The 27,953-nt window shown below is 40.7% G+C and overlaps 4 protein-coding genes across 4 annotated transcripts; all 4 read right to left on the bottom strand.

Annotated features, from left to right (window-relative positions):
* Nucleotides 1–2,840: 2,840 nt before the first annotated feature.
* LOC134095312 (retinal cone rhodopsin-sensitive cGMP 3',5'-cyclic phosphodiesterase subunit gamma-like) lies at nucleotides 2,841–3,716 on the bottom strand. The gene is made up of 3 exons (XM_062548762.1): nucleotides 3,607–3,716; nucleotides 3,313–3,350; nucleotides 2,841–3,121 (listed from the first exon to the last, which is right to left on the bottom strand). Exons 1-3 carry the CDS (start codon nucleotides 3,714–3,716, stop codon nucleotides 3,045–3,047), a joined length of 225 nt encoding a protein of 74 aa, XP_062404746.1. The 3' UTR covers nucleotides 2,841–3,044.
* Nucleotides 3,717–8,595: 4,879 nt separating this feature from the next.
* Nucleotides 8,596–9,086, bottom strand: LOC134095311 (retinal cone rhodopsin-sensitive cGMP 3',5'-cyclic phosphodiesterase subunit gamma-like). Its single transcript, XM_062548760.1, has 3 exons — nucleotides 8,974–9,086; nucleotides 8,811–8,848; nucleotides 8,596–8,672 (listed from the first exon to the last, which is right to left on the bottom strand). Exons 1-3 carry the CDS (start codon nucleotides 9,084–9,086, stop codon nucleotides 8,596–8,598), a joined length of 228 nt encoding a protein of 75 aa, XP_062404744.1.
* Nucleotides 9,087–12,461: 3,375 nt separating this feature from the next.
* Nucleotides 12,462–13,472, bottom strand: LOC134095310 (guanylyl cyclase-activating protein 2-like). Its single transcript, XM_062548759.1, has 4 exons — nucleotides 13,272–13,472; nucleotides 12,987–13,136; nucleotides 12,784–12,892; nucleotides 12,462–12,628 (listed from the first exon to the last, which is right to left on the bottom strand). The coding sequence occupies exons 1-4, from the start codon at nucleotides 13,470–13,472 to the stop codon at nucleotides 12,462–12,464; spliced, it is 627 nt and encodes a 208-aa protein (XP_062404743.1).
* A 3,714-nt stretch (nucleotides 13,473–17,186) lies between these two features.
* LOC134095710 (guanylyl cyclase-activating protein 2-like) lies at nucleotides 17,187–18,117 on the bottom strand. The gene is made up of 4 exons (XM_062549379.1): nucleotides 17,920–18,117; nucleotides 17,691–17,840; nucleotides 17,480–17,588; nucleotides 17,187–17,314 (listed from the first exon to the last, which is right to left on the bottom strand). The coding sequence occupies exons 1-4, from the start codon at nucleotides 18,115–18,117 to the stop codon at nucleotides 17,187–17,189; spliced, it is 585 nt and encodes a 194-aa protein (XP_062405363.1).
* Nucleotides 18,118–27,953: the final 9,836 nt, after the last annotated feature.

Raw genomic sequence — 27,953 nt, 5'->3', positions numbered from 1 at the left:
TCACCGTTGCCCCGGCAGGGAATGCACTAGGTGCCAGTGTTCCACCGGCCTTCGTCTTTCCCCGGAAACGGTTCAAGGACCACATCCTAAGGGGTGGTCCCGTTGGCTGTACCGGGACGGGGAACCCAAGTGGATGGATGAAGAAGCCGGACTTCCTCCTGTTCCTGGAGCACTTTGTTCAACACACCCGGGTGTCCAAAGAGTCAAAGGTGCTGCTCCTGCTGGATAACCACCAATCCCACCTCTCCGTGAGCAGCAATTGATTCTTGCCGGGCCCATGGTGTTGTCCTCCTTTCTTTTTCTCCTTCTTTCTCCGTGTGCAGTCGATGGACATCTGTGTGTTTGGCCCCCTCAAGTTTTACATCAACACCGCAGCAGATGGGTGGATGCGGAGCCACCCAGGGGCCAACATCACTATGATGTCCGATCCCTCGTGGCTGCTGCGTTACCAGAGGCAGCATCGGTGGCAAACATCACCTCTGGGTTTTCCTCTCCCGGAATCTGGCCCTTCAATCCAGCAGCCTTCAAAGAGAAGGACTTTGATGGCTCCTATGCGACGGACCGCCCAGCTCCAGTCATCGCCCCTCTTGGTGAGTTGATAGATACATAGACAGATAGATAAATAAATATAGATCAAGTCCATAAAGCAACAAGTCCACCAGGCTAAACTTAACCTCCAGCCCTTTACTTCTGCTGGTGTCCCCAGGTCTCCTGCCACCACTGCTGTCCTCCCTCCTGAAGGTGACAACAAGGATGTCAGCTGCCTGGTGTGCTGCGAGCTATTCAGCACCTCCATGCCAGGGGAAGAGGGGGTGCAGTGCGTTTTCTGCTACAAGTGGTCACATGAGGCGGGTACAGGAGGTGGTGCACACTACGTGTGTCACCCGTGTGATGAAGAGTGACGACTGTCAATAAAAATAATTGAGCCATCTTTATTGTTCATGGTCTTAACTAGTTTTCAGTGGAAACAAACAAGGTCTACTGCAAATTCACAACACATTTCACATAACATTGTTCACATATTAGGCCTGTGTTGCCTATCCGTCCATAATTGATTGTACTGTAAAGCTCCCAAAGTAGGCTATTATTATGACAATATAATTCAGTGCACCCTTACAAACTGATAGGTATACTAAAAGTTATTAAAGGGATATTCTGCCATTTTTGGAAATACGCTCATTTCCCACCTCCCCTCGAGTAAAACAATCTATATTTACCTTGTTCCCGTTCATCCAGCCATTCTGTGAGTCTGGCGATACAACTTTTAGCTTCAGCCTAGCATAGATCATTGAATCGGATTAGACCATTAGCTTCTCGCCTGCTAGCTTCATGTTTAAAAGTGACTAAGATTTCTGGTAATTTTCCCATTTAAAATGTGTCTCCTCTCAAGTTAGAAAGTGCAATAAGACCAACTGAAAATGAAACCTGCCGTTTTTCTAGGCTGATTTGACATGGAACTACACTCACATGAAATACGTATTTCTATCATATCAAGGCAAACTGAGGGAATGATGCACAACCATTCAATAACATGACTGGTTTTCTAAAGATACAAAGCTTAATGCTAATCGGTGAAGTGTCCCTTTAAAGAGACAACATAGGCTACTTAGGAGTGTGTTTATGAAATTTATTGACCTTTCTTCCAGAAGGCCATTTGTGAGGTCGCACACTGATGTTGGATGAGGAGACCGGCTCAGTCTCCGCTCTAATTCATCCCAAAGGAGTTCTATCGGATTGAGGTCAGGACTCTGTGCAGGTCAGTCAAGTCCATCCACGCTAAACTCTTTGTGGACCTTGTTTTGTGCACTGGTGCACAGTCATGTTAGAACAGGAGGGGGCCATCCCCAAACTGTTCCCTTAAAGTTGGGAGCATGGAATTGCCCAAAATATCTTGGTTAATGCTAAAGCATTCCAAGTTCCTACCACTGGAACTAAGGGGCCAAGCCCAACCCAGAGATGCCACCCTCCTGATATTTGTGTGTTAGGTAGAAGATTGTGTGTGGTGTTTTGCAAAATGTGTTTTAGAGAAGTGAAGATGAGTCAAAGACAGCTAATTAGTGTATGGTTTTGCAGATTTGGTGTGGGCTTATGGTATTTGAGAGAAATGTTTAGAAACTTGTGTGACAAGCAAACATTTGGTGTGTAAGCAGTGGGGAAAAAAAGTACAAATGTTCTTTTTTGTACCAGTAGATGGCAGTATACCAAAACCATGCCATTCCACTCCACTGATGAAAAGCCGTAGTGGCTGAGGCTTTGTCATTTGCCTGAGTGTATGCACCATTAAGGTACCGAACAAGATAACAGCTCATTGCCCAATGATCACTCAAGAGAACTCAGACATGTTCTGAAAATGCACATTGTTTTACAGTGAATGGCTTTGTGTGTGCCCGTGCCAGTGCAGTAGGCCTAATAGTCTTAGGCAAAATTAGACTTCAGGATTTTAAGAAAACTCACACCATTATTCAATAATATTATTGAATGTCTAATTTTACTTTTTACACTTACCAACATGGACATTTTGACAATTATTAGGAAGCAGACAAAAGCAGATTATGCAACTTTTATTTAGCATATTTCATTTGTTGAAAAATAGAACTCTAAAGAAAAAAAATATATACCTCTGTTACAATTTGATTTAAAAAAATCCTAGTTAATACATTTAGTCTGGTTATTGTCTTATTCTCTATTTCATGCAAAGTCTTGTCTTTATACAAACATGCAAAATGTTGTTGCATTCCACACACATTGACTGTGATCGCAATACTTTCAGTCCAGGCAGAAGTGACAGAAAGAATTCTGCAGTTTTATGAAATGTGAAGCATTATCCAAGGCTTGTACATAGTAGTAACCCACATATTGGCACAATGTTTGACAATTTTACACAAATTGGGGCTGCATTGCTATGCCAAACATGAAATGTTTTCTGTTGCGGATATGTGAGTTCTGGAGAGCCGCTTTTCATATCCAGGTGGGGATATTGTCATGCTTGTGTCAGGTGGAAAACGTAATGATTGACAGCCCTCCAGAGATGCAGATGTTTCTCTCTATACGAGTCCAAACTGGGCCAGATCACTCAGCTCCATGTCTCCAAATGCCTCCCAGGGGCACACGATTGCAGCGTCTGGGAGCAACAGAGAATGTTGAAGTGAGTGTGATGTTTATAATATACTGTTGTATATTCTAACTAGTGTAATGACATAATTTATGGTAGCCATCTTCAGTTATTTACATTATTATGGGTAAAGCCATTCTGGCATTCACTTCCTCTTCTTAAAAAATAAATAAATAATAATAATAGAAATTCCAGCTTACCTCCAAGCCCCTCCATGCCAGGTACATCATTGTCGAACCTGAAAGAAAAAGTGATAGAAAAATGAAGTAACCAACATATAGCTATGTGCTCATAAACAGTGGTGTCTAGTTTTTATTATTTTATTTTTGATACAATTTGTTACATATATATCATATAATATGCTATGAATGGGGCTTATTAATAAAATTGCTTTGCATGTGTGTAGCGTAAACACGAGCCTATGTTACTGAGCATGCACAGTTTGTGAATGGTCTCTGTGTGACGGTGTGTGTACGAACAGAGATGACTCTTACCCCTTCTGGCCAGGCTTGGGGATCTTGCTCTTGAATGTCCTCCCCTCCTTCTTCTTGAACTTGGGGGGCCCTGCCTTGGCTCCTCCCTCTTGTGCTCCTCCTGAATTCATCTCTGTAAGGATTTTAGAAATATACAGATTATTTCAGACATAGACAGGTGATTGCAGTGGATGATGATCAATGTCACATGACCACTATTCCTTTACCATTACCTATTCAGCTACAAACTAGAGGCACAAGTTGTCGCTGCTCTATTTGACTGAGAAGTGCTAATATAAAGAAAACTGTCAGAAGAAATAAAGTGCTCACAAAAGGAAAGATGAGGGGAGGTATTTGTTAACAGTTTTGGGTAATGAAATTTCACAGTGAAATCTCCCAATTGTATTTATCTATTAACTTCATCATATCCCCTCATCGTTCCCTACTGGGCATGTGCAGTAGTCAGGATAAACAGTAAAACAGCTCTGTAGTGCTAATTGCTTACACATCAGACAGTCATCGATAGCGATCACTAATTAGTGAACTCCTGAAATGCAGTACATTCATGAAGCCAATGAGGCATGCTCATGATGGAATATCATTGTGAATATCAACGGTGCAACTACATGTTTAGTTGAAACACCCAAATATTAATTGAAACCTAATTTTCTTGTTTCAGATGTGATACTGCTTAAAAGACAAAATCTTTTTTTTTTCTGCTCACCTAGAGGTACTGCCCACTGCACGTGCCTACTCGCCATACACTGACTAGGAAAAAAAGAGAAATAGCCCACTGAGTATACAGGCATTACTCATGTAGCAATTACATAAAGGTGACTTAATCCCAGTCTAAACATCTCATTGGTCTTTGCCACCTAATTAAGGGTGAGGATTATCCATTCATTTTAATCCAGTAGAAGTCAGTGGTAGAATTAAAACCTCCAGTCAAGTGGCTTTGGTTATTACAACACAGTCTAAACATACTGTATCTCTGATGATCTATAAGTCCAAACCAGTCACACCCAGTAATCCTCGGCCAAATTATGGGTCATCTCTGTAACAATGGCCAAGCAATATCTTGAATATCAAATGCAGTGCTGGAGACTACTCAGTTACTTCAAATAATGTATCTAGAAACACTGTTAGTCCCCACCACAGCCTTTATTCTGAGTGGTGACATTCCTTTCAAGACATTTACATTTCCCCAACTGTTCTACTGACTCTGATGAAGGCCTAGTGCCGAAACGCCAGTTCATTAGTCAATAACAGTGGTGATTCTAAAGCAGCAGTGTTGCACTTTTCCCCATACTTCTTCAAGAATCCAAACTGTTCTACTGTCTTATAACACCACACCTAAACATTCTGCAATAGTTCCTTCATAAAAGAAGGCTTTCAAATAAAGATCCTGGTTATTTAATAGAATAACAAGCATTCAAATCTACCCTGTACTACAAGTATAGCAAAGAGTAGATGAGAGCACAATGCAGAAAACTGTGAGTGTCTTACCTGCCTTTCAAAGGTTGGTTTGCTGGTCAAGCAAAGATGCTCCTCTCCTTTCACAGCCTGTGTTGTTGTGTCTCATCCTGCATTGCCTCTTTATATACCTGTAGTTTGTAATCCTGCAGTTATGACATAAGTTGTTTGAGACAGACAAACATGTGGGTGGTGGTCAAAAGGATTGTAGCATCACAAAGACATGCATGAGATCCCACTCACCCATTGGCTGTATGTGTTTTTGTATTGAGTGAATGAGCTCGTTATGTCTTTAGCTCAATGTCCTGAGCCCCATTTAGAGGTAAGGTCACCTGTTTTTATGTGGACGTGTCTTCAGGAGTGTCTGGTCTAGGTTATGTAGGCCACACTTGAGTGTCTGTCTATATGGTAAGGTAAACCGGAATACATTCCATGACATGTAACACGTACATGACATGTTGACGTGTCCTGACTTGACTTGCCAATTATTTGGAGGTGAAGTACAGATCCCCCAAATAGACTCTGCTTCATGTGACATGTACTGTACATGACATGCTGATATGTTGGGGAAAAAAAATCATTTACTCCTGACAGAGAGTATTGGTATTGATTCCTGTGTGTGTGTGTGTGTGTGTGTGTGTGTGTGTGTGTGTGTGTGTGCCTGTTCATATAACTGATTCTGTTTATGTATTTCCTTTTTCAGATAAGGTAGAGGGTCACCATATCACAATTTTCCTGAATGATCATTTGGATCCAGACCAGGTGTGTGGCATCTGCTATTACGGGCAAGTGATTTACCAAATGAACTTAAGGAAATTACATGCATGATTGAAAAATGTCAATGTCATCCTCTGTGTTAACTGATACTGACAGCTCACGTCCATTTCCGCTGTCTTAACAGTTTATGTCATATGCTGCTAAGATGTCAGCATCATTCTGTCATGATAGTCGCCTGTTGCATAACTGTTCATTGACTTTCATGAGTACTGTACATGACGTATGAAACTCATTATGGTTAAGCAGGGTTACGTGCAAAAACAACTGAAATACCCTTAAATGAAAGGAATAGTATACGTGATATGTTTACTATGTGATATGAAACTCATGGTTAAGCAGGGTTAAGCAAGCAAGGTATAACGGCCGACGAGGTGACCGGTTCGATGGAAATAATGGCTAGGTGGAGGTCTAGAACTCCGGCGACGCGCGAAGCACGGAGACGGAGTTACCTCCGCCGTGCCATTATTACATGACAGTTCATTTAAACTTCGCAACGAGTTTGGCGAATTAATATTCAAGTGTGATATGGGAACTACTTCAAAGGTAGCAGGTTATACGAAGTTAATGGCCACCCCATCAGCCAATCAGAGAAAAGAATTCCATTGTTGAGGGAGATAACTGAAAATTAAAGGAACAGTTTGATCTATGAATAACCTATTGTGGGATGATTATGAGTCTAAACTTTCGTCAGGGACCAAAATAACATTTATCAAGAGTAGTTTAGTAAGACTGAAATATGCTTTCACCAGGATATAGCATATACCGTATCCTATGAATGTCAGCACTTCTGTGCTACTGTGTGAAGGGTCCCTGCAGATTAGGTGTTTTTAACTTCAGGAGTGTAGAAAAAGGACTGTTTGTCCAGTGAAACCATTGCCTGTCCTCGGCCATCTCGCTAGGTATTGTCACAAAATGGGCGGCCATGGAGGAATGATGAGGTAACGCCCGGACTATTCGTCCAGTCGTGACCGATCACTGCCTCTTACTCCCCTTGTGAAAGGAACCCAAGCAAGATCGGGTGTTATACAAAGATTTATTTAGTAATATTTGTTCATTGTTTTTTTCCATGAAGAAATCTGAAAAAAAAAAATAGCTTGTGTAGATTTCTGTCATACATGTAATACAGCAGGTGGTGATGTGTGTAACATAATAATAATGATAATAATAATAATAATAATAATAATAATAATAAAACACTTTTCTAGATTTCTGTCATGTAATAGGTGGTGATGTGTGTAAAATAAAATATAATAATATGACACTAATAAGACATTGGATTCTAGGTAGGGATGTAATGTAACAGTACACAAAAATCATAGTTCAGACTGTGTACCTTATTTTCTGTACAGTAAGTACAGTTAGCAAAATCTCAATCTCAATAAAAATGGACGCTGATTGAAATGCCACAGATGCAATTGGATAGACCTAAAACCAATCAGAGTAACGAAGGAAATGACATGCAGAGCAACAGAAAAAGAATTTCAACAAACAAGCCGTTTTCAAAAACTGTTTTGATATCATCATGTTAAAGCCCGGCGCCCACCAGAAGCGGCGTTCAGCGGTGTTCGGCGGTCTGGGCTTGACGCGCAGGATTTTAGAATAGTTTTCTATCTCTGTGCGGCTGCTGTGCGGCAGACATTTCCAGTGGGCGTTGCTCCATTGAAAACAATGGAGTTCTAATTTTGTTATTGTCGTGGCGCGCCGCGTACGTGTCCGGGGGGCGATGGCATTAAGGCCACTTCAATGGTTGTGATTGGTGCCCAGGTTTTAGGAACATAGGAATTGGAGTGAAAGGCCTCTTTAACAGACGGATTGCAGGTCTGCCTGTTAAAGAGGCCTTTCACTCCCATTTCCAAAAGTTTGTCTGGGTTTTCCCAGGCTAAGAGCTGCTAGCAAGGTGTCAAATGTTTTTTGACATTAATTTACTAAACTAATGTACGGTCCACCAATATGTTTGAGTACGAGCTCTAATTTGAAACATGGTCCACATGCAAAAAAAAGCCTATTGTTGATTGCTGTTAAAGACTGGATTAAATTAAAAGAATGGATCAAACCTAAATGGTTCGGTACAAATATGTAAACCTTTTCACCCCTAGTGCTAGGCAACTGTGAAGCTTGGAGTAAAATAAACCAACTTTTGAAACAGAAAAGTATTCACTAAACACCTTTTATTGGTGGCTTTATACACAGCAGAGTTAACCAGCGTATACAGTTAGGGAATTGTAAGTTGTAATGGAAATGACCACAGACACAGAGAGTATTCTTTTACATGATTTATTCGTGTTAGCTGCAATTGTACACATACTTTTATTTTGTAAAATATAACCGTGTTGCTGTAAAACACACTTAGATGATCTACTCTCATCAAAGAAAATAACAAAAATAGATATGTCCAAATGAGAGGTAGAGAAATTGTGTTTTGAATAACTTTCCCTTATCTTTGTACAAAGATGATATCATATGAAATCTTTGGCCTGTATGAAGACATGACTGCATGGCATTAGTATAATATGGCAGAGGTGGTTTTGGCAGAGCTAGCAACAGAAGACTGCAGGGAGGAACAGCTGCCCTGGCCTTTGGGGACTGCTGTCCAACAGGATCTTTATCCTGCAAGCTCTCAGACATGGTCTGATTCCCAACAGAGAGCTCTGGAATAGACCCATCTCAAGCCTGAGTTTGCTTCCAAGGAGTTGCAAAACTCGAGCAGAAATAAAAAGCCACTGGAAAACAGCCACAAGAACAATGGCTGGGGGATCCCAGTTACACAAGCCCAAACTGGGCAAGATCACTCAGCTCCATGTCTCCAAAGGCCTCCCATGGGCACACAATGGCTGAGTCTGGAGAAGAGAAAGGTGACAGAGAGAAGGGGAAGGAAAGAGTCAGAGAGAGATATTCAAAATCAAGACAACTTGACAAATCAAGAAGAACAATCAATATTCATCCATAATGCTGACAAATGAAAAAAACAAGCCTACCTCCCAAACCTTCCATTCCAGGGACATCATTGTCAAATCTGTAAACAAAACAAAACAAAAAAAAAGACTAATCAATATACAGTATTTCATTGTGTGTACATATGGCAGGGAAGGCGTACACATGTTCAGCAGGGTGTCTCTGTTGGAATATATCGAAACTCACCCCTTCTGGCCAGGCTTGGGGAGCTTGCTCTTGAACGTCCTCCCCTCCCCCTTCTGCTTGAATTTGGGGGGAGCGGCCTTGTTTGCTCCCTGGTTAGATGCACTTGCATTCATTTCTGAAAGGAGGCAAAGATAATACATGTTGTGTTGCATGTTTCTATAGTTAGTTGCCCAAGATAAACCTCTCACCCATTATCCATCCATATCGTTCCCCTCGTCTGGCCCTCTGCCTCAATGCAATTAGCTAAGGCTCTGTTTCATTAATCAGCTGATCATAGACCATGCACCCACCGAAAAGGTGCAAAAGGGTGGTGTCGGTTTCTAAAGATAGCATTGCAAGCTAATCTGAGCTGAGGTTCAACAGGCAGACTGCAGAAATATCCGGGCCAATTGAATATTTACTGACTGTTTAGCAAGCTATGTTCTTTTAGTTATTCCTGTTTCTTTCATTACTGACAGTCTGCTCGGTCTGAACAAGAACACATTTTGAAACCAAACCAATGTTGCTTAATGTACTAAGATGATGATTGTAACTACACTGTAAAAAACAGTCTCTTGGTTAATCAGCATCATTAAAGGGACACTTCACCGATTAGCATTAAGCTTTGTATCTTTAGAAAACCAGTCATGTTTTTGAATGGTCGTGCATCATTCCCTCAGTTTGCCTTGAGATGGGAGAAATACGGATTACAATGAAACCCATGAATAGGACTTCCTGCTTTCGATGATATAAAATGATGATTTTTACATCATTGAAAGCAGGAAGTCCAATATTGAAATCTGTGTTTCTCCCATCTCAAGGCAAACTGAGGGAATGATGCACGACCATTCAAAAACATGACTGGTTTTCTAAAGATACAAAGCTTAATGCTAATCGGTGAAGTGTCCCTTTAAGTTTTTAGGTAAAAACATTGTGATCCCTGATTGCCAATAGAACAGTTTCTGTTTAACACACATTTTGCCAGTAAATGTACAGACATGTCTTATACCCTAACAAAATAAAGCCTACTCTACAGTAGGCCAGTTATTTTTTATATGTATTAGTTATTACTTTGAAGTGAAGAACAATTTTCTTACCTTTTACTGAGTGTTGATTTTCACACAGCCACACGAATAGTTCCTCCTTGTCAGAGGATGAGTGAAAAAAGAGATGCAAAACAAAGAGTAAGTAGTTCTTCTCTTTCTTCTTGCAATCTCACTGTTCTCTCATTCCCTTCTCTCTTCAACACATCTTTATACCCTCTTTTCCTAATCCCTTCTTCATAACAGTGAGGAGGGTCCAATGAGAGAAAGTGCTATTTTGAATATGCTCTTAGGGGGCTTTGGACTCTTAGCCACTACTCATAGGTCATGACAGGTATGTGTTGGCTATGTATGTTAAGCCATACTTACTGCACTGGTGAGACACCTTTGAGAATGATCTGTCCTATTTATTCCTGACATGTCCACCCCTCTTCAGGTCACCCTGAGTATATGAAGAATACATGTACAGTGTATGTATGAAAATGTGAAATCATAGAATAAAAAAAGACATTAGTTACACTACGCTTTTCTAAATGTTTTCTAAGGAGAAAGTATATAACTAACATGCGAACCATATGTTTGTATGTCGCTTTGGACAAAGGCGTCTGCAAAGCAACATACAGTAACCTTAACCATATGTATCACCAATCATAGTGCATACCCAATGAACACTAGGGGGATAATATTGATGAAAAGGGCCCCGCTCCTGGTCAGACCAAGCAAGTTACATAAGAGCAATAGCAGGTGTTCCAGACATGCATAGGCTACTGAGGGAGATGCAGCTCTGCCTGCAGTCTATATCAGGCAGTTTCAAACCATTATTTTGAATTAAAATAGTCACATTGTGTGAGGACATTGTGTAAGGCAAAAAGGACTCATAAGACTTCTGTACCCAGTTACAGAGCTGATTTGTTTCTTTCATCTGTTCTCATCAGATCAGGTTACACAGCATGAGGTGCCTAATGAGACTGCCAAACACTGGTGCTGGACACAGTCCAGGGCCTAAACCCAACGAGGATCTAACACCTATGGCACATTGCATACATACAGTATTACTTCGTAGAGAGAGTGGTTTGACTGGTGGAGCTTGTTTGAGGGGTGTAGGCTATGTCTCACCAACAATCCCAAAGTCACATTGCTTTTTATAATTAGAGAGGAATTATGCAGGATTGGCGATTTCATCTCTGGTTTCGGTTTCGTTTTTCGTTTTCGCTCGTTTTATGCTTGCATATTTCTCTGCAGAGCTTCCCCGGCAGCATGTATATTTATACATATATAGGCTATATATAAATATATAAATTGCAAGCGTGGTTCTTCTTGTTCCTTTCGCGTCTCAGACTTCCAGATGTAAACAAGGAACGATCGTCTCCTGCAGAAACTGCAAGGTTGCAATAGCAGATAGGGACACTGGGGGCGGGAGGAAATATTACTGTTTTCGATGAAACTGTTCAGTCAAGCAAAACAACGATTTCTGAGCGATTTTATGACTATGAAAAAGTTGCATAGGGTCTCTTTAAAGAGCCTTTAATTAGGTGGGCTATATTAGGTGGACATATTACATAGTGTTTGTGCATGTGTGTGTGCACACATGTTTGTGTGTGAGTGTACATACAGTATGTGTGTGTTGGTACAATTATAAATTAGCATGGAGAAGTTCAGGCAGTGATATATTGCATGAACTGTAAGTAACTCTTTCTTTATAACATACTTCACTCAGAGCTTTACCAAAAAAGTCTGAACTGTCTCAGGAATGTCTGGCAATCAGGAAAATACAACATATGCTTTAAGCTGCAGTAACATCACCGACATCGCTTTGGAAAGTGTCTGGTCTGCTAAAAACACCTAACAACTTTAATAAACTATCAGTTGATGATGTAAAGTTAAAGTTGATCTTATGTTTGTGTAGCTAATCCCAACTGTGACATACTGTAGCATACTGTAAGTGCTTGGCTATGTGTAGCTGTGCTTATTCCCTGGGCATCCATACATTTAAGGTAAGGGCTTATCCTCTAAAGGGGCTTACAGGGGGGATCAACATTTCTCTCCGTCAAACAAGGAGAGAGTTAGCACAGTGAAGACCTTAAATAAACTGAGTGCTTGGATCAATGATGGACAAAATAGTTGTTTTAAGCTTTTATTGGTATTAGTAGGAACATACACAAATACGACAAACCAACAAATCTCAAGCACCAATGAGACATTCTTGTGGCACTGAGGAATTCCATAGAAAAGACACACTTGTTCACCGATGTGGTTTTTTTTTATGATTAGGCAATAGTGTTCATTGCATGATCCTCCATTGTATTCAGTTCATCTGAAATCCGGTAGGGTTTGCAGGAGAGGGTAGGTCCATAATAAGGCATGCTTGTGGCCTTCAAATGGAGGAAATGTTAGGAGTTATTCCCTTGAGAATAAAATGTCTGTTTACAAAGTCATATTTCCTTCATCTTGAAGCACATCCGTTTGTCATCGTAATTTGGTGTCTTTAGATGAAGGTAGTGGCTTTTTGTATCCGGTGATCTGCTCCTGATGCTGGTTCACCCAAGCACATGGGTTCACGTCCAGCCTAAGGCAATTGCGCACCCATGGGTCGTTTTGGGCTCCCTCCAGAAACTCCTCAAGGGAAATATGGTCTAAAAAAACACACACCATTATTGTAACCATGCCATGCCATGTCACAGGGTTTAACCAGTAGAATGTGTTACTTACAACATGATGCGATGTAATTGCTTAAAAGTGAAAGTACATTTTCCTACAACAAAAACGTGCTATGCTTGGGTCTACTCACCGTCACCGTCTTTGTCTATGGCAACAAACAGTCGGTCACATATTTCTTCGACATTGAGATGATTGCCGGATTCATCAACCATTTTCCCCTGCTTCATCCTATAAATAATCTATTGACATACATAATGTTACACACACGCACACACACAAACACAATTAGATGAATGAAATGCTGAAGCTAAATAGAGGGGACACATTTCTTACCTTTATGATCTGTTTTAACTCCTTTCTGTCTAGACGTCCGTTTTCGTCCCTGTCAAACACTTTAAATGACCATCGGAGTTTGTCCTCTAGTTTTCCACGTAGAACAAGATGTAGGGCAGCTACATATTCAATGAAGTCCATTGTATTGTCCTAAATACAGCAACACAATTATATACCCATATCGAACATGTGCCATTAGATATCTAAGTAAGCGTGAATGATACATATTACTCAACTGTTAATGATTAATCAACTGAAAATGATATCAGCAATGGTCACACTTACTCCGTTCTGGTCGAACGACCGAAACAAATTGTCCATGTATAAAGATTCTGGAGTGTCGTCGTTTTTTATTCCAAATATCTTCTTGAATTCGTGCAAATGCAAAGAGCCACTGGGGCATTCCATAATGAAGCTTTTGTAGAGAGTTTGTATGGCTGACACATCCACCTCTTCATCCTCTCCTTGGGATTCCGACTGGCCCATGATAAAGAAAGGGAAAAAAGAATACACTTCACGCACGTTTATGAACGTGAAAGGCAATATTGTAGCACATCAATCAGGCAATCGGTTAATTAAACTACCCGTCTTCATGTTCAGACTGTGTAGGCGTACAAGCCCTTGGAGTTCTGTCACAGAGTGGCGTAGGAGTTTCCCACACTTGCCCTCCCCTCCGCGGATTAGTGTTAGGCGTGTATGAAGGCGGCGGCAGTATTATTATTGGTACATCCAGGCTTTACGCTAGTCCGACTCCGTATAATCCACAGGTAGACAGGAGGGCATGACTTCTCATTCAAGCTTTGTATGACAACAGGCAGTGTTGCTCTTAATGTGCATTAAAGCTAGAGGTAGAAGACCAGACAACTTGTTGAAGTTTGAGCTTATGAAGTTTACACAGTTGTTCAGATTGGCATAGTGTGTGTGTGAGTGTGTGTGTGTTGGGGGTTATGGGTGTGTGTGTGTGTGTGTGTGTGGGGGGGGGGGTGATTAAATAGTGTAGGCCTGTGTGTGTGTGTGTGTGTATATGTGTAGGCAATACAGTGTGTTGGGACCCCCCACTCCAATACTATAGTTTCTATTTTTAAGATGAGCACTGAAGTCATTCATTGATGTGGTAAACATTTCAGGTAGTTACAATACAGCACAAATTTATATTGTATCATTGTATCCTTGAATATTTAACGTTGTGGATGGTTGTCCTAAGCCAGTCTGTCCTGAAATAACCTGAGCATGTCTCCCCTTAATTAGCGCTGGCGAAGTACTGTGAGTGTGTTGGCCAGATTCGACTATTCACCTACTTAAGGTTAATTAGCTATCAACTGCCATGCTCTGGGTCAGATTAGGCCGCACAGTGCCCGATGAAAGACTAGCCTCACCTCACCTAAACCTCTCTCTCTCTCTCTCTCTCTCTCTCTCTCTCTCTCTCTCTCTCTCTCTCTCTCTCTCTCTCTCTCTCTCTCTCAACCACTCTCTATCTGATTACCCCCCACCACCTCTCTGTCTCATTATTAATACAGAAAGCATCAACATACTATTTTAAGAACATGATTAAATAACAAGTCTATGTAAAGTCTAGGGACTTTGAATGCTTCCCAATTTAATTTAGGCTACTTTCCAGCATATTATAAACAGTTCTTCAATTATCTTACGTGGAGACACGTGAGATAATAAATATGTACTTAATTAACTTTGGCAAAGAAATAATGGAAATATTCACACTTACACAAATGTGAGCTGTTTAACAGGCATATGTAATAAAAATGAAAAGAAAAGAAATGTCAAATACACTGTGCTGCTGCCTGGAATATTCCATACCAAACAATTGCAGATAATACTGTAAATGCAGGTAGTAAAGAACAAGGATTTGTAGATCACAAATATCACACATATGGGTATGATCAGAGGTGGGCACAAATACATCAAAAACTATTTTGTTACAAAATACAAATACTGGCTTAGAAAATGTAACAAAATAAAATACAAAATACTGATGTGAAAAATGTATTTAATTAAAATACAAGTAATTAGTAATTAGAAAATACAAAAATACCCCCACAATAATCATGGTATACCAACTTTTAAAATAAACTACAAGAAATCCTATTTTTTTATTGGCTGACAGAGGCCTAAATTCTTTACTTTGGGCTGAAGTAGCCTGGTCCTACCATACTCTCGTACGTTCATAATGTACAGAGAGTCTGGCCACTTTTCTTTGCCAAGCATGAATTTCCTTGAATGCGGACATTTTATTGTTTAAAACAATTGGATCTGCCCAGAGCCACTCAGATCTGCCATAACCAATCGCTATACATTTGGTCGCGAGGAGACATGCTCAAACTAGCGACCTCAACATCATCGTTCTCAGCTACTCCCTCTGTTCGCTGATTGGACCTGCACATTTTTGTTTTGAGAAAACCTGTAAATATACCGCAGGCCCAAACTACGTAGTGAAGTGAAATGAAAACTGAACGGAAGTACGTAGGAAGGCGGAGCCATGAAGTAGATCTACTAAAAAAAAATGTAATCAGCATCCCATATCAATATAAACGATGATTGAACTGACAACAAGCAGGCTTTGCAACAGTGGAATCAACTGTGATAAAGCAAACTACCCCCATGATTTTCTGTGTTCAATGAAAGTAGTACGACAGATTGAACAGGTTAGCCTTTTTAAATTGAACAGCATTTCCCTTTTTTTTCTATAAATGCATGCCTTTGCCTTCATACATGACTGACAACACCGGGGACAAATAAAGTTACATCCTGTAAGGTGTCTCAATAAACAGAATTAATTAACTGGGTGGTGAAAACTCGAGACTGTTTCGCATCGGGGAGGTTTTTGCCTCAGTCTCCTCCATTATTTCTGCAGATCAGGACGCCTTGGTTTATCCCTTACATAAATCCTCATGTCAAAGGTTATGGTCATGGGGTTCATGTCATGTTCTCCCTCAGTGACTTATCTGTATCGTTTTCAAATTTTAGTCTTGTTGCACTTGACACCTGACAATTCAAGCTCCTGAAGTCAACTTTCAGACATGATCTTAGGAGATGATTATGACAACAGAAAAGACACATCTAATGCTTTTAAGTTGTCTACATGGTGACATAAAATCAAGGCTGGTTCTAGCCTGCTACATCTGGGTGGGCTGGAATAAAATAGCAAAGCAGTCAAATTGGATCAAAATGGACATAAACACATATGCATGTTGAGATGGGTGCTCAGGCCTATGTGTTTCAGAGCTAGACAACAATGAGGTTGAATTTACAGAATGTTTCAAAGTACAGAGGGTGCTTAAAGATTGTAGTAGCGGTGTGGTCTTCTTCAATTTAAAGCTTTTTTTTTTTAAGTATTACACAGTTATGTACCAGCCAGATATCATTCCACTCAATGCCATCTCATCTACATCCAAGCTGGGCTTGAGCCCAAGAGACATCACCGGTCACCCTCCCTATTCTTACTGAGTAACAAGGCAACAAGAAACCACAAAGGAAAAAAAAAACAACGTACAAAACCAGGTTCACCAAGATTCTGACCTTTGGCTCCCAGACTATGATAAGCATAGTATATTGTCATGATTATAAGGAAGAGGCTATATTTAACTGAGTGATGAATTTTTGGCTAATTTGAGGGGGAAAATGACAGATTTTTGTTAAGTATTTAAGTATTTAAAATACTCTAAATACAATCCCTCAAAATATTTTGTTACAAATTACATTTGATTTTTTCCAATCCTGCAAAATACAAATTACAAAATACACTAAAGTAATTAGATACGTATTTAAAATACATATAATTGAAATACTGCCCATGTCTGGGTATGATTATACATATGGTTATTTATCAAACACTTTTATCTAAAGTGACTTTAATTGTGACCTGTGAAACAATTTGCAGACACAATAGCTATAACAGTAGTAAATGCTATTAGAATAACAATAAAAGTATCAATTAAACGTTCTTGGACGTTTTTTTTCTGCCTTTGCAGCTGTTGGCTCTTCTATTCAGCCGGCTAATAGAGTCAGTCTGCACACAAGGCACCAGAGAGCAAGGCCAAAGCCACAAAACAGTCGTATGAAAGGCCTCATCTGATCCAGACAGAGGACTGATAAGGAAGGCCATTGTCTCACTAATCACAAAGCAATTTGCCCTGGGAGTCTTAGTACAGGCAGTCTGCCAACACCTGTGGCGTAGATTAACTCTCAAAAAAAGGCACTCTTTCTTCTTTGCTCAAGCACCCAGCCTGAAGGATTCATGTCCAAACGCAGCATGTTGAGGATCCAGGGATCCCTCTGTGCCCCTTCCAAGAACTCCTCTAGAGTTATCTGACCTGAAGGGGGGAAACATGATTGCAAAGTGGAGGCATCCATGTTAATGACACAATCAAACCTACAGTATATTAAAGCTAAAGATGAAAAAATATATTTCTACTTAACAAAGCCTAAATTCATGTAGGCAAAATCTATAAGGATGTATTTTGTGTTAACACACTTACCGTCTCCATCAACATCGATTACTTTAAATATTCTCTCACAAACTTCATCTGCAGATAGTTGGGGAGTCTCGGGATCTTTTTTTGATACCCTCTTTATCCGATAAATACTCTGAAAAGAAATGGAGACTACTGACACACTTTGCAGAATGTAGATGACGTTTATTCTCAAATGTCCAAAACAGTTTGATTAGCACAACTAGAAAAGCCTTACATCGATGATATCCCGAAGTTCTGTCTTGTCTATGAATCCATTACCATCTTTGTCATAGACTTTAAAGGACCATCTCAATTTATGTTCCAGATCTCCTCTGAACACCAGATTCAGTGCAGCTACAAACTCCAGGAAGTCTATGGTGTTATCCTATTTGGAAAAATACAGCAGATCATTACAGCGGAACAGCTGGATGCAACAAGAGAAATAAGAGGAGAACGACTCTCACCCCATTCTTGTCAAAAGCTCGAAACATATTCTCAGCATATTCGGATGCCTCTCCGGTTGCATCTACCCCAAAAAAGCGTTTAAATTCATGAAGAAACAAAACCCCACTTGGACATTCGGTCACAAACTTCTTGTACATGTCCTGCAGCGCTGCCACATCTATCTCCTCGGTCTGCTCAGTGGGCTGGGCTTGACCCATGCTCGCCGCTGTCCGTGGTGCTGAAATAACACTATCGCAACCTGCAGTAGTGGTTGCCCCACTGGCTATTTTAAAAGGCAATACACAGCCAGTTGACAGCTGTCCTGCTGACCCATTCTGTCTGGCTCAATCCAGCAGTGGCATTGGTTGCTACTTTAAGGGTTAGAACAACAACAAACCCAAAGCTGACACTTCCACTTGTCTACTCAATGCACGCTACTAGATTAGAAACCCATGGCCTAAAAATAACTTTAATGTAATGGGGAAGCCCTCCGCTCATGCCAGATAAGCTCATTAGTGAGCGCTAAGTCGCTCTCCCTTTGCTCTCTCTTTCTTTTAATTTCCTTTTTGTCTCATCCCTCACTGTCTGTAAAAATAATCTCAGAATTGCACTGCAGAGATTCTGAAATTATTCTGAATGAATCAAAATGGCATCACAGACATTTTGTTGTGCATTCTTTAGATCATGTCGTGGCTGACAAAAAATCCTGCCTAAGAGAGCAATTCTGTCTAGTGGGGATTGCACACAGCTTTGTGTCTGCAAATCTTCTTTATAGAAGCTATAGACAATAGCTAAGTCTCTTAAAGCAGCGACTTGTCCAGGACATTACACGTGAATTAACATGTTTTTCATAGTAGGTCTCCTGAAGATGTAGTCTTGACTCACTAAAATGGTTGTGGATGTCGATAGAGATACATACAAAAAGGAGGTATGGAGAAAAGAAACCCTGAAAATTGATTTGAAATGACTAAAACAAACTGAGGGCCTGAACATAAGGGCTTATGAATATGCCTCTAGCGTGTAGCACTAGCTGCCGGGCAGCTCTAAATGTTGGCTGCAGAAACTCGAGTTAGATAGAACCGATTTTTTTGTTTTCAAACTGACAGTAATTCCTGACCTTCCTGAGAAACATGAGATCTATGTGATAAAACGCCAGAATTCCAAATTAGCCATATATTGCACACTCAACATCCAGGGCTCTATTATCAGGATCAACTGGGCATTGTCGCAAGTCACTCGCGCTAGTTTCTTTGGGGGCGGTCCTAGCGCAAAAGGCTATAATGACAGCTTGAAAAGTGAACATTGCGCTCAGCGCAAAGTGAAAAGGGGTTGTCTTAATTGAGTTAATTAGTCGTGGGTGTCTTTTGGGCGTAGCATGCTATAAACCAATTAGATTTCACACTCTCATTCCCTTTAAAAGCCTGGCGCATTGTTCAATGGTCTGTTGGTATTATCATGGCGGAGTTACCTGGGCGTCTACTCCAGAAGAGACCGACTTGCTCGTGCGTGAGGCATGATGGGCGGCGCGTAATGGAGACTTGGGAAGGCTAAGCCTTTCCAACTTTTATGCTGGGAAATTGTGCAAATAATGTACATGATGTGTGAATATTATTTTCTAACACGGATTGTTCCGGTCCTTGATAATGATTGGCTGAATCGCGTTCAATGCTGTTATAAAATCCAACACAAACATACACCTTGACCGCATTTCGTTAATGCACTACCACAACTTGCACAAAAGTTAAAGTGGCTGCGTCTCGATGTTGCATGGCAACCATTCATATGGAGGAAATATTTATTGGCGGAAGAATGATTATCTATGAATACGTCGACGTATAGTTACCGTTTTAGAAAAGCAATAAGCCACTCAAGTCCGTAGTTTAGGCTACTCTGATTTTAGAACAGCTAAGGGGGGTTTTAGGCACTTGCCTACGGTCTCTCGGGGGGCTTCTGACTTAAATAGATTATTTCAGAATGAACGCAGCAGCCGCAGCAGTAGCCAGAAGCCAGTTCTCACTATTGATCATTATCATTATTACATTTCCCTTGTGTGTGTGTGTATTGACACCAAATTGGCATGCCATACCGTACCCACCCAATATGCACAGCATCCCATTAACTGCCTGCCATCAGGCTATTTACAATCTTCTATTTTAAGAAAAAGTCAGTCAACACGTTATCAAAATTAACTTAATGCGCTATAGAGCTATATCCACGCGCACACATTTCGTCTGAACAGGAGAGATTACGCACGCAGGCGCGCAACTAGGCTACGTGTTGTTTTCTTTTACTCCGCTATCAGCACACAATGTGAAGCTAATTCACTAACTCAATAGCCTACTCATCATGGATATCGCAAGTTCTTTAAACAAACAAAACAGAAAGGATGAAGGATGGAGGATGGAGGCAGCTAGAGAAGTTATTCCAGATGAGCAATAACAAGGTAGACAGTTGCCAGAACACTACAGCTGTTTAATGCCAGACGTTAAAGGTATGCTAGAACAAAACTAACTGAAGGTAACTTAGCCATAGGGCTGTGTAATGTTGTCTAAATGAGCAGGTCTCTGTTAGACGTTATTGTTGTATTATTGCATGTGGATGTTGTTATGCTATGTATGCTACTTTTTGCTGACCAATACACGAACCTAAAACCGAGAAACGGACAAATATTATTTAATTATATTCGGGCTGCGCGCGCTCCTGCTGATGAAAGAAGTGCGCACTGTGCACTCTTCCATATCCCCAAGCCTCATGACATGCGCTCATATAATAGCCTTTCAGCTATGCGCGAGTGATTTCCGACTAGGTTTTTCCTGGTCAGTGGCGCACTTACTTTCTTCATCCATATATTAGCGACTGGCGAGCTTTGCGCCGGACCACACCTCTTCTCTTCACTGACACGCCCGTTAGGGCGCAATATCATCTCCCATTTAGAGAACGTACATTTGCGCTGGACAAATGAAGGATGCGCTCGCAGAGAATAGTAATTAAAGGTTGCGCCAGTGGCGAAAGCTCATTGCCCGGTTGGCATGATAGGGCCCCCAGTGTTTCAATACATTCATGTCTGTATTAAACCAATATTCTAGAATTTTTTTTTTCCCGCTGCTGTAAAACGACAAATAAGGATTCTCCTGTACATTACTTTAAAGTAAAAAAATATGTTATCAATTAACAGACACAAACATGGATCTGCGGCTATGGTAGTCCAGAGTATTTTCCCCATAATCTCACACACATGAGTCCATGAAGTATTCACTTTGGCACATTCCCAGAACATATGCAAAACTTTTCCCACAGAAGAATTCAAGCATAAAGTACAATTAGGAGTTGACAGCAGAGCAGACCCATTCTGTAAAGTTTGTAAGGAGTAGCATATGACATATAAATTGCTGTAAAGTTTATCAATTGATGGCTTATGATACTGCCGAAATTGCACAAGGATCAGAGAGATCTGAGAATACTGATAAAAATGCCTCAAACAGTACGGCTACGTAGTTGAGTGTTTCTTAACTGATCTGTAATCTTTTACGCAATGTGTTGTTTTGGAATTCAAAATCTCACCACAACAGTTTAGTGTTTACAAATAATCTACCCCCCCCCCCCTCTGCCTATATTGGCTAATTCTGTGCAGAAGGGGGAAACACATTAGATCACTTGATCATTTGGGAGATTATTATTTGAATGTCATGTTCTCGTTTGGAGTATACAGTAATTTCTTACACACTGTTCTTAGATTTGCCAGAAGTCTTACTGTATTGGTCTGTTTCAGCAGACGTTCCCCAACATTAGGTCAGTTCAGTTCACTTTATTTAAGTTAAGAAACTGTCTTATATGCTTCTGACAGATGGTCATCAGAATCATTTGTGAGCGATAAGCAAAACTGTGCAAATTGAGCAGGCATATTGCACAAGGAATGAAAGAGGGTTTTTTTTTTGTCCTACTGGATTTATTAAAGGAGACTCTATAGTTTCCGGCCCGAGGGAAGAGCTTCAAATGAACAGTGAAGGGGATGATTTTTACAGTCCAATATAGACCTTGCCCTCTGGATGACCTGCTTCTCACAAACTCTCAGCCAGGATAACTGAAGACAGGCATCTGGCTTAAGCTATAACTCATGCACAGTGGAAGAGAGTTCTTTTTCTCTGTTCTTGTGCAGACACAGTGCAATCATGTCACCATGTCAGGACCTCAGCTTTTGGCATACATGCTAACACACCATGCCAGAGCCCTTGATGTTGGTGTGAGGCAGGCTGAGTATGGTCTTGAGTCAAGTGAATGAAAGTTGCTGAGCCCAAACAGTGTGACCAAGGTAATAGGAGTCAAGTACTGATTGGCAATCACTCTGGGCTGTGTTTACTCAGGCCGCTGGGTCACCATTTCACTTCAAGGGCACTAAGAGGATTTAGGGGTGAGAACTGCAGGTCACATGTTAAGTCTGTAAAGGCAGCTTGATATTTTAAAACAGATGAATAAACAACAAACAGAGAAGAGGAGATATCTTATTGGGCAGAGAATATTACAAAAACAAAATAGAAATAAATTAAAACACATCTTTCATAGTTTATTTTAGGAAGGTAATATATAATATGTTTTTTTTTTTCAAAAGCATACAAAACACAGCTAGAGGAAAATGTGGTACACAATTATATTTGTTGTGTAAAACCATTTAAAGTGATCTTGTGGGGGAAAGGGTAGTTCATAATTGCATTTTCATTCCTTACCAGAAGAGTGCAGTGCAGGCCTTAGGTAGATTATTAACAAAACCTTGCACCAGTTCAGTCACACCTGCTGTAATAAGTAACAGGAAAATAAAACAGACAGTACAGATTGATAGATACCCAGACCCATAGACAGAAAACAAAAACTGTGACAGATACTTGTGACAAGAGTACAACTCTTTAAAAGCAACAACAGGATAATTTAGTATCAGTCATTTGTGTGGGAAAAACAAGTGTGCAGTGCAGCAAGATCACGAGGAGCTCTTAGCCTGATCTTGAATGTAAATTGCACATGAATATTAATCTGAAAGTGCAGAAGTTGTTATCTGGCAGAGTGCAACAAACTCACTGCAACCAGTAACTAAACAGGAGCTCTGAAAAACTAATGCCCCCCCCCCCCCCACAAACACACACACACACACACACACACACACACACACACACACACACACACACACACACACACATACATAAACACACACACACATACTGCTATTTGGAAGAGGTGTGACCCTCTTAATTATTAGTTTGTCTAATAAAGATTCGAGGTGGAGTACAAGAGGATTGTGTGTCAGTGCTGGAATGAAACTCTCCTCCACTTCTCAGTTTGTCAGACATTTTTCGTTGCAGTCACTCACTTGGTTAAAAGCCTTACGCCTAAAAGCCTAATGCAGTTAAATGCCATACAATGTAAATAAATGGGCAAATGGATTATATACCTCAGGGTTTTCTGATGTAAAATCTTGAGAATCCAACAGCTTGGACATGGAACATGCAACATGGAACAACTTTAACTGCATCAGAAGCCACTCCCCGGGTGCCTTGTGCAATCACTAAATGCATAAAAATAAATAGATATTGATCAAATTGCAGTCTCCTTCATACATAGAATATTTCTCATCACAATACTGCGATGCATGTCCTGACTCAGCAAACAGAAAAACATGTTATTATTTATTTATTTATTTATTTATTTAGTCTGTTGGTTACTTAGCTATTTATAATAAGTTCAATATTAGATATAAGCAAATATTTTTTTCTCAAGCATGTTGTTTGGCTCCAGTTGAGATTTCTCCAATGGATAGACACACAGTATTATTCCATGTGTATCATAGTGATTTTCTCTGTTGCAATAGCTGTGGAGAAAATAGACCTCCCCCTTTATTTGACACTGCAAGGGATGTTTCAAAGTATAGAGTGAGACATATTTCCAATTATAGTTATCATTACATGAAGTGATGTTTGTTTCACCAGTGGGTGCCCTTAAATGCTTGTTTTTATTCTCTCATTTCATTGTCTGGTCGTCTAGTGTGCGCATATATTTTATTGTCTGACGTTACCATAGGGTCCACACCATCTGGTGACCAGATGGTAGTGATGGTTTTTGTTTGTGTGTCTTAAAGCATTTTTATGTATTTGTACATCTGTGTACATTTGAAGTGTGTGCAAGTTTAGCATGTAAGATCCCTTGTTGGCTTTCATACCGTTCAGTCCCATCATTCCCAGTAATATATCAACCCTCAGCTAAGGGCTTGTTTGGTTAGAAAATATACTGCAATAACGGCACCAATACTTCAGAGGCTCCCTCCATATGTTTTGCCAGAGGTGTGGCACAAGGTCCTTTGGGCATTCTGTGGGTTGCCGTCTGTGCTGCGATGAGCAGGCCAGAGCTTTACGGAGGAAATTGTAAAACTGAAACAAAAAGATTGTCTCGGTCATGAGAGAAAATGAAAGGCTATCTAGAAAATTCCCTACTCTGACTTAAAGCACCACAATCTATTTGTTTGTTTTTTTACCTTAAACCGCAGCACAATCTATTTATTTATTATTATTTTTTTTTACCTTAAACCATATAGGCTGACTTACGGTATAATGAGGAGAAATTGTCAACGCATGCCAGGAATGCCAGACATGTTGTTTTGTAACGTTGTTGTTGTGGGTTGGAGCATGACGCATTTTGCGGTTTTAGACTAATTGAGTAGCCCCTCAGGGCTAAACAGGCACCCACTATGTAAAAAAAGGGAATCCCTAAATTGTGTAACTTTAGGCAGACTGGCAAGAACATCTGATGCTGGATGAATGGACTGAAAGGCATGTGCATACAGCCCACCAAAGAGTGGAGTCTGACGACTTGAGTAATGAATTGGCGTATTAGGAGAAACGTATTAAAGCAGGCCTCCCCCTCTCGCGCCTGTATTCACTCCTGTGTGCATGGGTATGTACTGTATCTTCACACAACTGATTTCACTGGGCCTCTGTGCTGCTGAATAGTTGATGTGGAGAAAGAGGACATGGAGGTTTGTGTTCTGCTGGGGAGACAGGCAGAGGAGCGGAAGAGTGAGGAGGGCTGGAGAAAAATGTGTGAAGGGTGGGAGCGGAGGGGGGGAGTGGAGGGGGGCGGGGGGGGGGGATCCTGAATCATTTATTAGGATTGATTCTAGTGCTCCAGCCCAGTGATCGAAGAAACCTTGAGCGCACACACTCTCTCACTCTCTCTCTCTCTCTTACTCTCTCTTTCTCTGTGTATGTATGTGTGAAAGAATGAGAGAGAGAGAGAGAGAGTAAGAGATACAAAAAGGCAAGAAATATGGTCCGAGGAATTACCCACTAAGAGAATAAAGTATGCGTGAAATTGTATTCATGATATCTTGGGAACAACTTGCACCAACATCCTTTTGTAGGTCTTGATCATACTATTGAATAAGAAAAACACATAAAGGCGCATTATCCATTTAAAAACGGAATGCAATAAAATGATGTAGTAAAATAGCTTATATCATGCGTTAATAAGCTATTACCATTAGTATCATTACAGTATACTTTCCTGAAATGAAAATCATACCATATTATACAAAAAAGAAACTACATACAGTTCCTCTGGGTGATTGTAATCATTGTGGAAGACATTACAGAAGTGACAGTAGTAAACGACTTGTGAATTGTGTAAAATGGTCTACAGTATGCTGATTGATTGCTTGGTTCCTGCATGTTGTATTACTGTGAATTACTCTTTGAATAAACCAGTTGATAACAACGTAATGTTGAAACACCACTCCTTTTGAGGCCCAGCATCTCCTGTCTGTTCGCCCTAAAGAGTGATTTTATGTAATAAGATATTTCCCAATGCTTTGCTTTTTTTGCTGCAGGCCTACATAGATAGAGGTTACACTTTCAATTCCCAAGGTCAGATTCCCTTTGTCATCCCCTCGTGATATTCCCTTCCTTAGTCTCCCCAACCGGCTTCCCAAGATGGGGAAATGCATGAGTGACTTGCTCCATATGAGAGGAGATAAAAAAGAATGAAAAGACACAAGAACTTTATTACAGCTTCAGCGAGTCTGTTTTTAACTTCTAATGCAATAGGTAGAGGGCAGGGATAACTTTAGATACAGTGTATGTGCGTTGAATAACTGTCTGAGTTGAATATGGTATTATGATCTTATTTCCCTAAAATAAATCCATTTTCAGTATTTTCCCTGAAATTCTTGTTTGGCAGTGGAAGCCATGGTGTTCAGCAAGTCTCTGATTTCAATCTTGCTGTGGTTCACATACGGGTAGTAGGGTGAGACACAATGACAAACAGCATTGCAATAACAAGCCTGGGCTGAGATATATGGAACTGCTAGATTATTTATGAGGTCTAAAGCACAACACCATGGCTACGAGCGCAGCAGTAAAAATTGTGTTCTCTTCACAGAAATCCATAAATCCAGCAAAATAGCAGAAAATGGCGGTCCTCACAGACTCTCAAGTTGATCACCAACCGAGAACCTGTATGGTTCTCTACCAATAATTCACATGCAGCAACAGCGTGTGACTCTTCAGGGTCACCAGCATACAGTTGACCTCAAATTGCTCCAGAATGTTGACACGTTCATCATTCATGACCGCAGTTATTGTTTGTTTTTGCTGAATAATGTCAAACACAAGCTGTGACATTTGTCAATGTCTCCCAAAATCTATTTTTGAAAATCTGTAAAAGGAAATATTGGATTATCATATATCAGTCAAAGAATGGTCCTACTTTCTCTGTGCCTTAAAGGTACAGTGGACAATTTTAATCCTTTACCCTTTTTGTCAGATTTAGAGAATTGTTCCTTGTGGTCTTCTAACTGTCTGTTCAGTGGACATTGACTTTGAATATATAAACAATTTTACTGTAGCTAGCACAGCTATAATTAGCCGGGATTCAGCTGTGTGGCCAAGGATATTTGTACCAGGGGTGCAAACACACACCGTGAAAATCAAATAAAATCACAGACTGTATCTTAAATGGTACGTTGCTAGTCAATGATGATGCACTGATTTTATTGTTTACAGCCATGAGATATTAGCTATGGGTGAGATATTGAGCTATGGGTATGCCACACACACACACACACACACACACACACACACACACACACACACACACACACACACCTTGACACAGGGGAGCAGATCCAAACAGTGCTGGCAGTATGTTACACATTTAGACAGGCTTGATCACACACATGCTTTGTTTTGTGCTGTTCATCCTTTCTGCTCTACTGGTTGCAGGTAAACATGGCATCATCGTCTCTTCATGGATACACTAAAAATGGAGCAGCACTTTGCAAGCCTTTTCGCCTTTGGCTTTGACACTGTGTGACACTCAGCTTATAGGTTGCGAGCAGGTAAACGGGTGGGTCCGTAATGATGTTATTCAGTTCAGCTGTTGCACTGTCCGGTCTCACCCACTTCAAATGCATTCCAGATCGATGATAGAGATTGATAAATGAAACACACACACACACACACAAACCCACCAAGCATGGGTCAAATGCCAAAACTATGTTTGGGTCTTGGACTTGTTGTTTATCTTCTGCAGCTTGGGATTTCCCGCCATCTGAAAGCTGAACCCTCGTCTGATGCTTTGGATTCAAGTGGTATTTGTGTCCATATTTATCTGAGTGTCTAACCTTGCACTTGACGCACTCTGATCTAAGATCTATAGTGAACCTTAGGCCTAGACCTACCCGGCATTCTCCCTGTCAAGTTTGTGTGTGTGTGTGTGTGTGTGTGTGTGTGTGTGTGTGTGTGTGCGCGCTTGCTTGAGTGAGAGAGACAGAGACGGAGAGGCTGCCTTGCGTTCCTCAGTTAGTTCTCTATCAGTCAGTCAGTGTGTGCTGTTGCGGGGCTGTATTAGTGGAGAGCTGCAGTATTAAGAGACTTAATCCTCTCCATTATCCCTCCTAGACCTCTGGCTGTTATCTCTTTTTGTCCAGTAGCTCTGGGATCCAGGAGCATTTTGTTTTCGTAATTACTTCCACATGTAACGTGTCAAGGGAGGGGACTGGAGGTGGTGGTGGTGGGGT

Source organism: Sardina pilchardus, chromosome 11 (genome assembly GCF_963854185.1).
Source record: "Sardina pilchardus chromosome 11, fSarPil1.1, whole genome shotgun sequence".
NCBI lineage: Eukaryota > Metazoa > Chordata > Actinopteri > Clupeiformes > Clupeidae > Sardina > Sardina pilchardus.
This window is presented reverse-complemented; position numbering and strand designations above follow the sequence as displayed.